The sequence below is a fragment of the Drosophila tropicalis genome, unplaced genomic scaffold, assembly GCF_018151085.1.
Source record: "Drosophila tropicalis isolate 14030-0801.00 unplaced genomic scaffold, ASM1815108v1 contig_393, whole genome shotgun sequence".
Lineage (NCBI taxonomy): Eukaryota > Metazoa > Arthropoda > Insecta > Diptera > Drosophilidae > Drosophila > Drosophila tropicalis.
The window spans coordinates 4902766-4919162 of record NW_027172855.1 but is presented as its reverse complement, the minus strand read 5'-3'; the positions used below and the strand labels follow the sequence as shown (position 1 = coordinate 4919162).

General features: G+C 36.0%; 1 protein-coding gene and 1 long non-coding RNA gene across 2 annotated transcripts; one reads left to right on the top strand and one right to left on the bottom strand.

Moving 5' to 3' along the window:
• The first annotated feature begins 710 nt into the window (after nt 1-710).
• Nucleotides 711-2473, top strand: LOC137572852 (uncharacterized). The gene is made up of 3 exons (XR_011031750.1): nt 711-917; nt 1024-1563; nt 1632-2473. It is a non-coding gene; the product is annotated as an uncharacterized lncRNA (long non-coding RNA).
• LOC137572851 (myosin heavy chain, cardiac muscle isoform) lies at nt 982-16174 on the bottom strand. Its single transcript, XM_068284696.1, is given in 18 exon segments — nt 982-1242; nt 1319-1558; nt 1630-1857; nt 1914-2432; nt 2499-3134; nt 3205-3307; nt 3361-4556; nt 4558-5009; nt 5376-5451; nt 5453-5467; nt 6768-6980; nt 7040-8030; nt 8083-8273; nt 8333-8526; nt 9651-9721; nt 9782-9996; nt 14208-14633; nt 16095-16174. Coding segments are annotated over 16 exon segments (5373 nt in total). The 5' UTR covers nt 9964-9996; nt 14208-14633; nt 16095-16174; the 3' UTR covers nt 982-1176.
• Between the last annotated feature and the right edge of the window lie 223 nt (nt 16175-16397).

Here is a 16397-nt window from a genome sequence, read left to right as displayed (position 1 = left end):
ATTATTTTTAACTAAATACGTAAATATATGTTTATAATCCAATTGACTTAAAAACCTTTAAATTTTTGAAATATTTTTCAACGTTTTTCCTATCGTTGTCAATTTGAGAGTAACAAGAATTTCTTGGCTAAATTTTTGTTAAATTTTCATATTTTATTTTGTAAAGATTTCAGCGATTCGAAATTACTCATTATATCTTATTAGATAGTAAAAACTTATATCAAATTGGCAGAGTATATTTCAAAGTTATCACCCCATCATTTCATATTATTTTTTATCATAAACAAATCATTTTCGGATGCTCTAATCTTCATCTAATGATCAGTCATAAACGAATCAATTTCGGATGCTCTTTCTGCTTTAAATAGTCGCAGATGAATTTTTGATAAGAAAGTATTCGAATAAACCTTATTTTCTCGAAGCCCTAATTTAGCCATTTTTCGGATGATTTGAAAAATTCGTGTCTTGTCTTTATTTTTAATATAGAATGTGTTTTAATCTGCATTGAAATCTCGAGAACCAAATTTACTTTTTGTTGCCAATTTATACATATATTTTATTACGAATTCCAGCATTTATCACTGCTAATTTGTTTATCATCGATTTTCGTTTCTGTTCTGAATTTTGGAATATGGAACATAGATTGCCATAGATTGGATTTGTATAAGTCTAGTTGAATTTTCCATTAAATTATTACCCATGGCAACCAATGTTACATCACATTGCCTTTTCGAAAAAAATTTCAAAATTTTTAAAAATAATCGAGAGTAATGCTCGAATTAGTTGTGTTGTTCCTCTTGAGTTCGATGACATTTTTCCTGGCTAAAGTTGAGAAACCCACGTCGATGGAAGGTTTCAGAGAACTGGGCACTATAATGAGTTTATGTTTAATCAGCGCTGGATTGGTCTATAAAAATGTTAGTTTACCCAATGAAGTTGCTAAAACAAACAATTAGATTGATTATTTGTAAACAACAACCATTTGACGGATTTCATAAAAAGATGCATTTATTTTATTTTAAGAAATTATGATGAGAAAAAAAGCAAAACAATATTCATATCTACGCACTATGTATATTGAAAAAATAATGAACTGGAACTTGTATGAGAGGGATAACGACAAACGAATCTAAACTATGATTACAAATGAGAACCTATTCAAAAATTGTTGATGGACTACTTGGCATGGCGTCGTCTTGTGGTTGGTGTGACGGGTGTGGTGCCACTTGGCGGTCTTGGCATCTGTTTAATATAATGGAAAAAATAGAAAATTAATAGTAATTATGCGATTACAGATTTCAAAATTTATCCAATTTACCGAACGTATTGGTTTGGGTGTTAGGGAATTGGCAGGTGGCGGCTCTCGTGGTTGTGGACCATCTGGATGGCCAACGACAGTGACGGCGACTGGTCTTTGCTCAGAGCTAGCGCGTTCTATGCTCTCACTGCGGGAATTGGAACCCGAACGCTTAAAAATGCCAGAGAAACGTCCACGAATATCCTTTTTACTGGATCTCAAGTCGCTAGCAACACTGATGTCAGAATCGGATCCTTGAATCTGTGGTAGATTAGTTTATGTGGTTAAGTCATTTGAACAAGAAACATGATCTTTTGAAATCCTCGACTCACAGATATTTCACTCTCGGAATTGCGACTACTTTTTGTCAGGCTGCGTAGCTTGCCCATAATACCCTTCTTTTTCTTGCGCGGACCTCTTGGTATGTCACTTTGTGTGGAGCCGCCCGAGAGGCGGGAGTCTAAACGTGAATCCAAACTGGAATCTCGCACTAATCCACCCAGCTCGGAGTCTATAGATTGCATTGAGGACACACTTCCGTCATCCTGTCGCCAAATGTTCTAAATGAAAGCAAGTTAATCGAGTGAAGATTAGATTGTTTTTATTGGCAACATACCTGATCCCTTTGTATGGAGTGATCGAGAGATAGACTCTTGCGTATTAAACTGCCATTGTTGGAGGAATTCCGTGATAAACGTCCTCCGCCCCGTTGTGAACCAGCCGCACTGGCCACAGAGCTGGTGCTTCCATGATGATCATTTTCCTGTGAGGCAGCACGTCTTAGATTGCCTCGTCTTATTCGACTTCGTTCCTGCTCATCCTCGTTCAGGCGCTGGAACTTGCGCAGTTCTTCAGAGGCCTCTGCCAAACGGGCCAATACACTGGTGATCTGAGAGCTATTCAGCGTAGGCGATGGACTACGACTACGACTACGTCGCACATTTGCCTGCTCCGGTCTCAAAGTATTGTCATAGGCATGCGTATTATTTGATCTTGAAGATGCCCCACCGACCATTTTTAAGTCTGGTGCAATTTTAACCAGTTCGTCGACTGTTTGTAGAAGTGCACCCACTTTTCGTTCGCCACCATCTTGCTCCAGACGCCGCTTGATTAGCTCCTTTTCATAGCGTTCACGCTGGAATTACATATAATGATCATTAAAGAATATATTGCCAATGATTTTTCTCTTTCCATTACTTACCTCTCGACGTAGCTTCTCATTGGAGGTTCGCAACTTGGCATGAACATCCCTTAATTCCAATAAATCACATTGCAATTCGGCTATCTTCTTGCGTCCCTCCTCCATTTCCTCTTCGGTGGCACGTTTGATTTGGTCCAATTTTCGCTTCGATTCCAAACGCTCCTTATCCCGTTCCCGTTCCACCTCAAAGAGAGTTTGCCTCAGGTCGCGGGCCAATGTGGATGTCTCTTGCAGCAGACGCTGTTGATCTTCACGCTCCTTTTGCCAGGATAACTCCAATTTGGTTTTCATGCCAGGCAATTTCGTACTGCCCGAGCCAATGACCCGCCCCTCTTCAAACTCATTGAGTTTCGATTGCATTTCGGATATTTTTATTTCATTTGCACTTCGCTCGGACACAAGTTCGGTTTTAACTTTGCTCGATTCTAGTCGAGATTCCACCAGTTGATCTTCCAAGTGTCCAATTTGTTGCTCCAGATAAGCAATCTTGCTCTTGTCATCATCATCGCTGCTATGCATAGACCCACGACTCTGTCGACCCGTATTATTGGCCTTTAGATCGCCAATTTTCTTTTGTGCCACCTCCAACATTTGTTTAAAGGCATCACGATCTTTCTTAAAGCGTTCACATTGCCGCTGTGGATGGGTATCGTATATGTAAGTAATAACATTTAATTTGAAAGACAAATCTTATTTAGAAACTTACCTGCATTGAATTGAGCTCACCACTAAGATTCTTCACCTGCTGCTCGTACCGTAAACGGGTTGTGGCCACTTCTGACTTCATTTGTAGTTCCGTGCTCTGTAATCTGATGGAGATTTTTGGTTTAGATGAGCCAATAAATTTGTTTATAGAACTTACTGTTGTTTGAGCTCCAGAATCTCTGCTTCACGTCGGGCACCGTGTCCATTTAGCGATGATTGAGCCTGCTCGATGCGATTGAAATCATTTAGCTTTCCATTTAGATCGTCATTATCCTTGCGCAATTGAAAGACTAAATCAATATTCATCTCATTCTCCCTACGGAGACGTTCGTATTCATGCTCCTTCTCGGAAAGCTTATTTTTCAGGACAGTCTTTTCGTATTCACTGCTATTGCCAGTTTTCAGGGTCTTGACCTCGAGTTCATTAATTTTCTTTTGAGCCTCACTCAATTTCCTGGCCATGTCAGTGCGTTCAATGCGTATGGTATCCATTTCGGAGAGTTTCTGCTTTTGGCTATTGAGCTGGGCTTGCAGGGATTGCTTCTCGGTGGTGAGTTGGGCACGCATCAAAATGGTTTCCTCTGACAATTTCTCCCAATGTGTATTGAGGTCTTCATAACGCTTCTGTTCTGCACTCAATGCGGTTTGTGAGTCCTCCACTTGCTTTTTGAGCTCTTGCAATTGTTTACTATCCGATTTACTGGCCTTTGTCTTTAAGTCTTTAATCTCTTTCTCTAGCGAGGTTTTTGATTTCTCTGCTGACTTTTTGGCACTTAATAGTTCAGCGTCTAATTGACTAATTTTCGTTTCCAGTTTTTCCTTTTCCTTCATTTGCTTTTCGAGATCCTTCTCTACGCTTGAAAGTTTCTCCTTCTCACGTTTTGTTTGCGTTTCCAAAGAGGATTTGCTGGTTTCATTTAGCTTGAGCAGTGCATCCTGTTTCTTTAGCTTTTCTTCGAGTTCCTTCAGTTTCGTGTTCAACTTCTTGGACTCTTCATCACTCTTCTTGACCTTTTGTTCCATTTCTGTGAGTTTCAATTGCTTGAGCCTTTGCACATCTCCCTCCGCCAGTGTTAGTTTTTGCTTATACTTTTGCAGTTCCTCCTCCAAGGTGTTCTTGGCTGTTTGCAGAGCCTTCACTTGATCCGTGCCAGTTGAGCTAAGCATTATTCTCAGCTCACCGATCTCATCTTCGAGCTCTTCTACCCATTTCTTTAGATGACTTTTGGGTGTCAAGTCACTTACACGTTTGGCGGTTCGAGCCGGCAGCTTCGACTCTGCCTCCAATTGCATGCGCTTGAGTCGTGCCGTCAGTTCATCACGTTCCTTTTGGACCAGGCTTAGGGACTCTTTTTAATTTAATTGCATCGCCATCGCCTTTGCTCTGTAGACGCTTATTCTCCGCCTCCAGAGTACTTATTTTGGTCAGCTGATCCTTCATTGATTCCAAAGTTTTCTCTCGTTCTTGTAATGTTTTCTTCAATTGGCTTAACTCGTCGTTCAATAACTTTACTTTCTTATCCGCTGCACTGGAGGAAGTACCAAAACTTAGAAGTGATGGCTTCGCATTGCCATTTGTACTTAATTTGGCTTGCAATTCTCGAACATATTTTTTCGATTCGGCATTCTCCTTCTCGAGATCTTCAACTTTGAGACGCAGAATTGAGGCTTCTTGTTCGTTTAGCTCAAGGAGAATACGCAGCTCGGCTGGATCATCTTCATCAGAGATGCCCTCATCTCGTTCAGCGTGTACCTCGGGGGCCAGTCGATGAAGGGCATGTGGTGTAGGACTGAGTTTGCGGCCAGCTAAATTCAAAAATGATTCATATTTTAATTTTGGCAGACTTTATGAAACAATTTAGTGTTTTAGGTAAACATGCTACAATTAGTCACAATATTAGAAGCAGCGATTGAAAAAAAATGGCAAATCACTATATCAATTCAGTCTTTATTAAGCACAAATTAAATTAAATTAGTAGAACTAAAAAATTGAATGTGTAAAGTTTTAATTTCGATTCATTTCTTTATCTAAATCGGTTTTAGTTTCCATAATTTGATTTTGATAGTAAATGAAAATATTAATGATATTATTGTTTAATCATTTATGGTAAATGTTTTAGTTAGTTTGTCTTGGAGAATTTATGATAATATTTTATTGAATTTTGATCGTACTTCTTGAGCGTGTTGCCATTTTTTTCAACTGCATCATCAAAGACTCATTTTCATCCTCGAAACGAGTCACCTTTTTTCCTCAAATGTTCAGCCTGAAATGTATAAAATATGCAAAACATTTCATTTTCACATCGATCATATATTTGTATTGCCGTTAGAAGCATTAGCTAAGAGAAGTAAACAGTTTAATCAACTTTGATTTGCACCATCGTCGTATTCGAGGATAAAAATTTAGCCTAGTTTGAAATGGACACAGAAAAATAACAAACAAATATAATAGAAAATCTACAAAAGTGAAATGTACAGAAGTGGTTGACACTAAGTTAAGTTTGAGATAATAATTATACATTAAATGGAGCCTACGAATGTTTTAACATGGGAGTAAATATCAAAACAGAGATGGCCAGGAGTCCAATATATGATAATTTAGAATCATTTAATACGTCCCCTTTCTTCAAAACCAACTACCATCAATAATTTGTAAAAACTTGACTTAATCCTAGATCAATCAAAATAATAACTCAAATCTTTTGGAGTGAAAGTTCAGAATTATTTTAAAGCTTTGTTTAAGTTCTTGTCTATTGTTTTATAATGTATTTACAAGTACTTCTTGTACTTGTTGAACTTTAAGTTTTAAATGGATGAAATTTATTGCATTATCCTTTGAAATTAATTGAAAAATTAAGTTTGATCAGATCATCTATTAGGAACTGGAAGTGCCCTTCTACCGCCTTTTGGATTTAATACTTAGTGTCCTCTTTTGAAACACTCATTTTGATTTGAAAATTCTGGTATCATTGTCGTTTAGATTGAATCATATTCCAGCCGATTTGAAAAGGTTTTCTGAGTACTTTTTTGATCTTAGTTTGACATAATATGACTATACAAATGATAAAAAGTTCTTTTAGACATGCTTCACAATATAAAAGCTCATTAAATATTTTTGATCTGGCCATCACTGTTCGATATTCCTTGCTATATATGTAGGATATGCTACCTGCCCCTGCCCCAGCCCCAGCCCCAGTCAGAAGAATATGTGAAATGGCGCTAGGAAAGAGTATGGACTGGGAATTGCGAATGACTCCTCTGGCAGATGTGGAAGTATTTGGAGCTGCTGATGGGAATAGAGCTACGAACGGAGAAGGAGTGGTTTCGCGTTCACTGGATCGAGATTCATGATACTCCATGCCAGTAGCGACATCCTTGTGGCTGACGCTCACAGTCTGTGTGGAACGAGGAAAAGCTAATGGCTCCTCATTCAATTCGGATGTTTGAGTGCCGCGATTAAATAATTTTGGCTTGGTCAAACGACGACGAAGTCGACGAATCTTCGCAAGAAATTGTCAAAGTAAAATCATTTATAAGTTATTATGGTATTTCTAAGTGGTTTACCTCTTCTTCGGCAAACTTAAGTTGGTCCTTTAGATCAGTCTCACGCTCAATGGAGTCTTGGAGTTCACGCTGCAAGTGCTGTGGATCCTCCTGAGAGCCACCACGTGTTAGGGATTCGCGTGTAATTTTGGCATCGGCTGAGGTTGATTTGCCTAAAACACCCAGCATGGGAGCCTTCTTCTTGCCGGGATTACGCAGCTCCTCTGCCTCGGCCTGAAAGTTATCGACAATTTGTTAAATAGAAATCTTGGTTTATATGACTTTATACTTGCCTGCAATTTTCTTGTAAGCTCACTGGAAAATCGTAGTTCTTCCTCCAATTTTTTGACTTTGGCAGAAAGTTCCGCGTTGTAGGAACTTTGTCTCTCTTGCTCGAGCGTTTCGATTTTGCGATCACTTTTCTTAAGCTTAAAGCTAAGAATTCGGCAATTTTTGGTTGCCTTCTCCAGATCCTTTTGTAAATTGGTCTTGGCCTTGACCTCGTCATCGCGAAATGTGTCCTGCACCTCATCCATCTCAGCTTGAAGGTTGAGTATTTCCTTTTTGGAAGCCTGATTCTCTTCCATTAACTCTTCACATATTTGTTCGGCAGCCTGCAATTTACGCCTTAACTCCGATTCGTTGCCCTTGTGTTCGATCTCTTTCAGACGTAGGTTTAGCTTGCGTTTATCCTCGGTAACCCGATCCAGTTGCTCTTTCATGTCGTTCAGCTTTTGCTGAAGAATGAGAGCTTCCGAGGCGGCAGTACGATTCGAAGCAGTGTCCATCGAGGCCAATCGCCGAAGTAGAATATCGCTTTTCTCACGTTCAGCACGTTCGGCCCGCGATTTCATGGCTTCCAGATCGACTTGTAGTTTCGTCATCTGTTCCTGCACCGAATGACTCTCTAGTTTTGAAGTTGGAGCTGATGATTTGGTTGGCGTCATGGCGGGTAAAGTCTGTCTTTTGATTTCCTTGCTGCTCCCACTATCATTGGCTTCTTTGCGGCGTGTTGTCGAGGATGATGAAACTGAGGATGATGCGGAAGAGGTGGCGGATGCTGCTACTTTCACTTCGTTGTTGGTCAACGAAGATGATGAACTGCTGTTGGATACTTTTGGAGTTGTTGTTGTGGTCATGGCACTGTTTGCTGCTGTTGTAGTGGCTACTGAGACTTTTTTAGGTGGCAGAGAGGCACGTTTCAATTCCGCCGGTACATTAAGTGATGTTCCTGACTTGCTACGTTCGGGTCGATCTGGAGGAGGTGCTGCTGGCTCACTATCTCTGCGAATAGTTAAACATTTATTAACGGATATTAGAAATTTTCAAGACTTACTCTTCTTTCCGTGGTACCGAACGCTCCCGGCTTGATTCCCTTGAATTCAAACTACGCTGTTTTTTCAGGAGATTCATTTTGCGTACACGCTCGGCAAGACTGTCCGTCGATAGGATGACTAGCTCATCTGGAATACTTGAAGTTTTACTAGGAGAGGCGGTAACTCGATTATGAGTAAGAGTGTTCTCCACCTAAAAAGTTTGAATTTTTAAAGACTAGTTTCTTCCATCTCATTACCTATGGAACGTACCTCTTTAATGTCCAAGGCAGTCGTATGACGCCGTGGTGCCACTGGCAATTTAACCGTAACAGCCACATTATGATCTTCGGCTGTTCGAGTTCCGCTGATAGTAGAACGTTTCGCCTGATCGGCCACCTCATCGATGTCCGGTGTCGAGGCCCAGGATTGGGGACGTTTCTTCAGCTCTACATTGAAGTGAACAACTGAGTTGAGTGGACAAGCCATCAAGTGAAGGGCATGCAAAAGTGCCAGTCAGATCACACACATTTGTTGGACGTTGACATTTTGTGGTACGTTGGTGGTTAGGTTTAAATAACGGTATGCGTAATGTAGTAGATTAGTTGTTGAGCGAGCGAGACGAGCACAGCACACATGGTGCAGTTGCAGTTTGTGTGCAAGCGCAGCGTGAGAGTGAGAGAGATACATAGACAAACACATCGATTAAACAATTACAAAAATACGAATAACAGAAAATTATGATTATGATTTGGTAATAGAACTCACAAGTACTACCCAAAAATGTTAACCAGATTTTTAAACATAAAAAGGACCAAGACTTTCTCTGCTTGCAGACGATTTAGCTTTAAAATCCGAATATGGATAAAATTAAATCAACATTGGGAAAAGTGTTGGAGTGTAATGACAACTTATGGTCTTACTTTGCAGCAGTGTTGGACAACTACAACATGTAAAAAAAATGTTGGCAACAGAAAACATTTATCCAAAAAGCTCTTTTTTTTAATTGTATGCCCTACTGAAGTTTATGTTGCAAGATTATTGAAATATTGAAACAATGAACCGTCTTAGAAATAGTTTTTGAATGACAATGACAATTTATGGTCCCACTTTGCAATAGTGTTGGTCAATCAACTCAGCAGTGTTGTTCAATAAATGCACTTTAGGAAATACTGGCACACGCAAAAGTTTCGGTGCTTGAAAACACATTTTTCTTAAGGCATAAAAGTTCCTTGAATTGATCATGGAATAAAAATTACACACGCAAGTTTAGGACTTAATCACTTAAAATATCAAAACAAAAATTCTCTTAAGTATAGAATATAAATTTTAGTAAGTCAATAATAAACAATTTAGAAGGTTATTCGTTTCTTTCTTAGAATCAACATAAAACATTAATTAATTTAGAAATAAGTACATTTTTTTTAAATTTTAAGTAATTTTGTTAGCTCTTAGCTAAAGTTTTTTCTAATATTTAGTAGTTTCCGAACATAAATCAAGGTAACTTTTTGTTTCATTTCCATTTTGCAATGATTTTTCATAACAAAACACTAAAAAATTATATATTTTTGGTTTTGACGCTATATCATACCTATATCATTACTGTTATTTAAGTTGACGCTTGTCAAATTTTGCGTGGATGTCCATGTGCGCGAAGATGGTCTATAGAAATGTTTGTAAAAGTAATTTTAAACTAAGCTAAATAAAAGTTACTATTCCTACCGCGCATTCTGGGCATCGGAGAGATTTGGCGAAGAAGCGGCCACTTCTTCGCCTGGTCTTCGAGCTCCATGTTCCTTATAGTCTCGAAAGCAGCGTTTACATCGTGTAGGATAACGTGTCTGTGGATGAAACCCGAGTGGGCACAATTGATCGCCCTTCAGCGATGGGTACAGATGATGCATCTGTTTTTATGAAATTGATCAGCTTTTCTTTTTCTGTGAAAAACAAAAAGAATAGAATAGATGAATGAATAAGAAATTGAACTTTGAATTTTGATATCCAAACCAAACACCTTTTACACTACTCAGCAAGACTACACTATTCAGTAAAGAAAGAGCTGCAAAGAACTTGAAAACAATATTTTTAAAAATATTAGGAAAATTTACTAAATATTTTGCTTTTTACCAATAGAGATCAAATTCATTGCACAGTGTAAATTTGTGTTAAACCTATTAGTTTTCTGCATTTTGAACACAAAAGTGGAATTCCTGGCAGTAATCCAAGTAAACAAAAGAATGTTGTACATACATACGTCAATAAGTAGACCATTCGCCGCTATATCTCACATATAGCGCCTATATACATATACATATGTATGTATATATATGTTCATGAGTAGTATAATATTATCTCTTACCTAAAGACTTCATTTCTGTAAAATCCAATTTGGCGGCCTTTTAATTTGAGTTTTTCTTAAAAGAATGTAAGACAACAAAAAAGTTCTTTTGCGGTCAAGTTATTTTTATATTGACTTTGCTCTAAAAACATAAAATGTTTTCATTAATAAGGTTATTTTTGCAGTAAACATTGATGAACTCAATAAATTTTATGTGATTTATTTACGCAAATATACACCAAGCTAAAAAGAAAATTACTAAATTGATTGAATATAAAAGCAACTAAGGTCAAACTAACATTTTTGACAATTTTTAAAAAATGCAATATTTTTGTTTTTTTTTTTTTTAAATGATTAACATGCAAAATCTTTAGAATCCGATAAATAAAACAAATTTAAAAAGGTTTTGGAAAGCCAACTATAGAAGAATTATTAGGAAATTGTCCACAAAGTTTTTAACAAATTTTCTTCTGTATTGGGAAAAATAATTTTTAAGCTTTATGTCAATAAACAGTTATAAAATTTAAGGGAATTTTTTTTTTACAGAATTTCTTAGCAGAATTTAGATTTTAGTTACTAAGTAGCTACTAAGGGTGAGAAAATTTGCTTTGCAATAACAATTTTGCTAAACTCAATTTTGAGGCCATTCAATATTATTTACAGTGGATCCTCAGTTAACAAATCGTTCCAGCATCTTGTCCGTTAAGCAATACCACTTTCCCATATGAATCAATGTAAAATGAATTAATGAGTTAAAAAAAGAAATTAACATAAAATGCATCAAAACTTTTAGAGAACTGAATAATTAGTCAATATACACATTTTAACTTCAGGTTTCCTTGAAAATAAAAAAAAACCTTATAAGACTTTTTAAACGGAAAAAAATGTCTAATCCATAAAAAAAGGAAAAATTTGGAAGAAAATCCTTAGGTATATTCGGGACTTACCCTGTTTCGTTGATTGAAACAGACAGAAGTTCTACGTCAATTAAGGTTTTACCTTTTTTGTGGGTCGTTAACCGTAACTTTGTTCGTTAGGCAAAAAAAATCAGTTTGTTATTCGAAGTGTTTGTTATCCACTGTACTTTTACTGTACTTTCCTTTCTACGGCTCATCTGAGCCGTTTTTATATCTATAAAAACATGTGGCATCAAACATAAACCTCGAAAACTAATTTTAAAGGAGAAATGTGAATAGTTTAAGAAGGAATAATAATATTGACCAAATTTGGTTGTAATGAATTCTACTCTTAAAATTTATTGAAAGCCTTTTGACCAAATCAAGGTTTACATTTTGTATACTTTATTATTATTTTTAAATTGTTCAATATTCACATTTACATATGTACGTTCCATATGTACATATGTATGTATGTATATAGATATCAGACAACATGTTGCAAAAATGTTTGGTTTAAAAAGGGTAACATATGTATTATATGAATCAAAATAAAAACCTTTTCAAAAATGTTTCCGTCTTAAGTGGAAAATTGAACTTTTGAACCGTTTTTTCTTGCAAACTTTATAAAAGTGGAAACATTCACTTTGTGCAGAAAAAAATTAAGTGTTCATCACTTCATCATTCATAATTTTCCGTTGAATGTAGTTGGAATTCACAACTAGTTTAATCGTTCAGGATGTGTAATGTGAATTACAACTCTAGATTCTTTGGCAAAAATTCATTCCTGGATTCATCAATCTTACATATTCAAATCTTATATATTTAAGAATATTCATTTGAACCCAGGTTTAATTAAATTCAAAAAGGTCAAAATCTGGCCAAAAAATTCATACAATAGTCAATAATATATTTCCCCTGCAATAAATCCTGATTTAAATGTGTGAATTCTCTTGATTGATTGAGTTGAAATTATACACTATCGAACTTTTTTATAATATGAAATTATTTTTTTTTTAATAAAAACACTGTCGTTTTTCTAATATCTATATAATAAAGATTGGTTTAGTCCCGTGGCAAGATTGAATTAAAGCGGACGTTGACGATACTATGCGCAGTACGTTCAAGTGGCCCCTACGACACCAGGACATAGCCTGTTACGCGCGAGCCCAAGCACCACCTCCCACCCGACCGACCGAGGGGTGCAGCCGTATAACGCACGGCACGAATCGCGTGGACAAGTACACAATAGAAAAAACAGACAAACAAATAATACTACAGCTATCTATTAACTAAATGGGATAGGATAGATGTTTTAAGCATATTAATAGAAAACTCTGAGCCGATTACAGGGAATAGAAGGTTGTAATCAGAGCAGAGGACCCTAAAAGGTTCATGCATAGCATAGTTAGAAGAACAACGACTAAGGGATAAAGGTATCAAAGGATGTCTACTCCGTCTACATGGTACCGACAGATTCACCTGAGCTAATAACTCAGGCGAGTCGATATCACCAATTAGGAGCTTGTGCATAAAAATGACACCAAGCATAATTCTACGGTTAGTTAGGGATGGAAGGTTAATCAAGAGAAGTCTACTAGAATACGAAGGCAAATTGACATTGCGATCCCAGCTTAAGCCACGAAGAGCAAATAACAAGAACTGCTTTTGAACGGATTCAAGTCTAATCTGGTGCGACTCATATTGAGGTGACCAAATGCAAGATCCATACTCTAAAATAGGACGGACAAGCGAAGTGAAAAGAACTTTAGTTGTATAGGGGTCATCAAATTCTTTTGACCATCTTTTAATGAAACCCAGGACACTCATGGCCTTTGCGACCGTGGTGGAAATATGGGTGTTAAAATTTAACTTATGGTCCATAAGTACGCCCAAATCATTCATATTATTTAGACGTTCCAGAGGGCTATTGTTTAGAAAATAAGTGACCAGTTGAGGAGAGTTACGGAAAAAAAAAAAAAAAAAAAAAAAACGTTTATTTTTTTAAACAAAAAAAAAAAATAGTTGTGCATGTCATTTGAATAAAAGACGATTCTTGAAGCAAATAGATCATTTTTTTAGCTGGAGGAGATTCTAAAAAGGATGTCTGATATGTGATGAAAAGAATGTATCCTTTCGCAGGCTATTAAATACTTAACTGAGCGAATTTTTTCCATTTCAAACCAATTTAAACCCGCCAAGCAATAAACAAAAAAAAGAGAAACATTTTCAAACGTAAACCTCAATTGATCAATTAATTATCAATTATTGTAGAAGAGTAAAACGATCTTAGATCTATTTGAACGAGGAAATATAATTTTGATGCAAGCATTTTCAACAATTTCCCTATTTTGAAAGAGTAAACAGTTTTCCATAAACAGCCCATAGAAAATTTTGTAAATATAAACAATAACAAAATGTATCTAGATACATGTGTGTATCTCAATCTCATATACATATTTATATATGTACATTTGTATCTTTGTATATATAGACTTTACTTGGAGAAAGAGAACTGACCACAGGTGGGCAGATCATTTGCGCATCCATTGACTATATCGTTTGCGCATGTTTTTTGGCCATTAAAAACATTCAAAACAAAAACTTGAAAATCGAAAGAAATACAAATTCTCAAAGAGAGTCAAAGAGCACATGATTCAAAGACAAGAGATTGAGTATATATGTATGTACATATGTATGTATGTATGTACATACATATATAGAAGAGACCACAATGCGCCCTGTTGCAAATCCCTAGCACGTTTAAAAATAATTATCAACCATTTTAACCTATTTTCATCATTGTGTTCTGCAAAAAATATTGAGACTTTATTTAGAATATATATCTACATACATACATATGTACATAGGTACATATTCATAGTGATTCAGTGTTTTAATATTTAAAACTTACACAAAATATTTCCGCATTTAGAAGAGTTTCTAGCTGTAGTTGAGTGCCGCTGAATGGGAGGGCCCAGCTGCATATGCTTCTAAAATGGATGAGTTCGATGCCGAAGGCGCCCGCAAATTGTGCGGAACTTTTTCTTTTACCTCGCCGCACGAAACACAAAAAAAAAAAACTGTTTTTAGTTTAGGGTTGCGTAACACTAAAAGTTTTTGCCTTTTGTATTCGTTTTATTGTCGCAATTTTCACAAAATAACTACGATAAAAATAGAATTCATTCTCAGCAACTTCTTTGCAGTCTATCCCAGTCTAGGATGCCACTGGGAATTGGTTTTTTTTTGATTTTGCAAGAAAATATTTTTAGTTGTTGATTTTTGCTATTTTGATTTTCAGTTTTCTTTTGGAATATATTGCGATTAAATGAAACTTTTGCTATATTTTAAAAATAGAACACAGACAATTTATATATGTATGTTTTTTTTTTCTATGCTTTTTAATTGGCAGCGCACATTTTACTTCTTTAATAAAAATTAATATCCAACGATTTTAGAAATTTTATTTCTTGTTTACTATTTTTTCTTAATTTAATTCAACTTTTCAAATTTTTACATTTTCCACTTAGAAAATTCACACACATTCACAGGCATACAATTGGGTATGTATGTATATATAGATACATACAGTCTGTCAAGAAACTCTTTACACTCTGAAAAAAAAAAACGAATTTTTTAACTTTAGATACGAAAAAAACAGCTTTTTATTTAAATTAACGATTTATTTTCAATTGTAATCAGTAGATTATTCAATTTTATGTTAAATTTAAGAAGAAAAAAAACAAAATTATTAACGCAAACAAAAGAAAAACAACAAAAAGGAACTTTACTCAATCTTGACACTGTCAAGAAACTCTTTACACATTTCGTTTTGTTCATCTGTTTTGCTCTTATTCGTAGAATTAACGGTGATTTACCGTTAACTATGCTTTTAGAACTTTATCACGCGGTTCTTCTTTTGCATTCCCTTTGATTTGATTGTGAAAATTCGTTGAGTAAGCATCTAATTACCGTAATAATCAGATTGGGAAACTTTCCGTTATGGTGTGGGGTTGTATTTCCAGTCGAGGAGTCGGTGAACTGTCATTTATCGAAAATACCATGAACGCCGAACAGTACCTCGAAATTTTGAAAACATACTTAACCCAAAGTGTGATAAATTTTGGATTCGTTTGCGACAATAAGCCGAATTTCAAATTTTACCAGGACAACGACCCCAAACATAAAGAGTATAATGTCCGCTCTTGGCTTTTATACAACTGTGGCAACGTCATTGATACACCACCCCAGAGCCCCGATCTTAACCCGATTGAGCACGCGTGGTCCTATCTAAAAAAAAAGTGGGAAAGAGGAACCCAAAGAACCGCCAACAGCTAAAAGATTTTGTTTTAGAAGAGTGGAAAAACATCCCTCTTGAATATATAAAAAAGTTGGTAGGATCAATGAAAAAACGCCTCCAACATGTTGCTAGTGCCAAGGGGGGGCCATACCAAATACTAAAATGTACATAAATAATAATAATTTAGCATATAATTTAGTTTACATTAGAACAAAACGAAATGTGTAAAGAGTTTCTTGACAGTGTCAAGATTGAGTAAAGTTCCTTTTTGTTGTTTTTCTTTTGTTTGCGTTAATGATTTTGTTTTTTTTCTTCTTAAATTTAACATAAAATTGAATAATCTACTGATTACAATTGAAAATAAATCGTTAATTTAAATAAAAAGCTGTTTTTTTCGTATCTAAAGTTAAAAAAATTCGTTTTTTTTTCAGAGTGTAAAGAGTTTCTTGACAGACTGTATATATATCTTTGATACAGCATTGATCGAGCACTCGAAAATACTTATATAGTTAGCTGCATCTCTTTCGCACCAATTGCACAGGCCACGCACTTTGCATATCTTTTATTTTGGCTTGCGAACGCTTTGAAAATCGACGAGAAACTAAATTTAAATAATTCTTGAAAGCTTCAAGCAACCAAAAAATTGTATATAGAGATACTTGTAGGTACAATCAATTGACCACCCGGCACACTCTTTTACTCTCAGCAAGAGAAATTTTTGCTCCCGAAAGACAAAAACTGAGACATGACACATAAGTAAGGAGACGATGGAATGACGTAGAAGTCGATCCAAAGGTAGTTTTT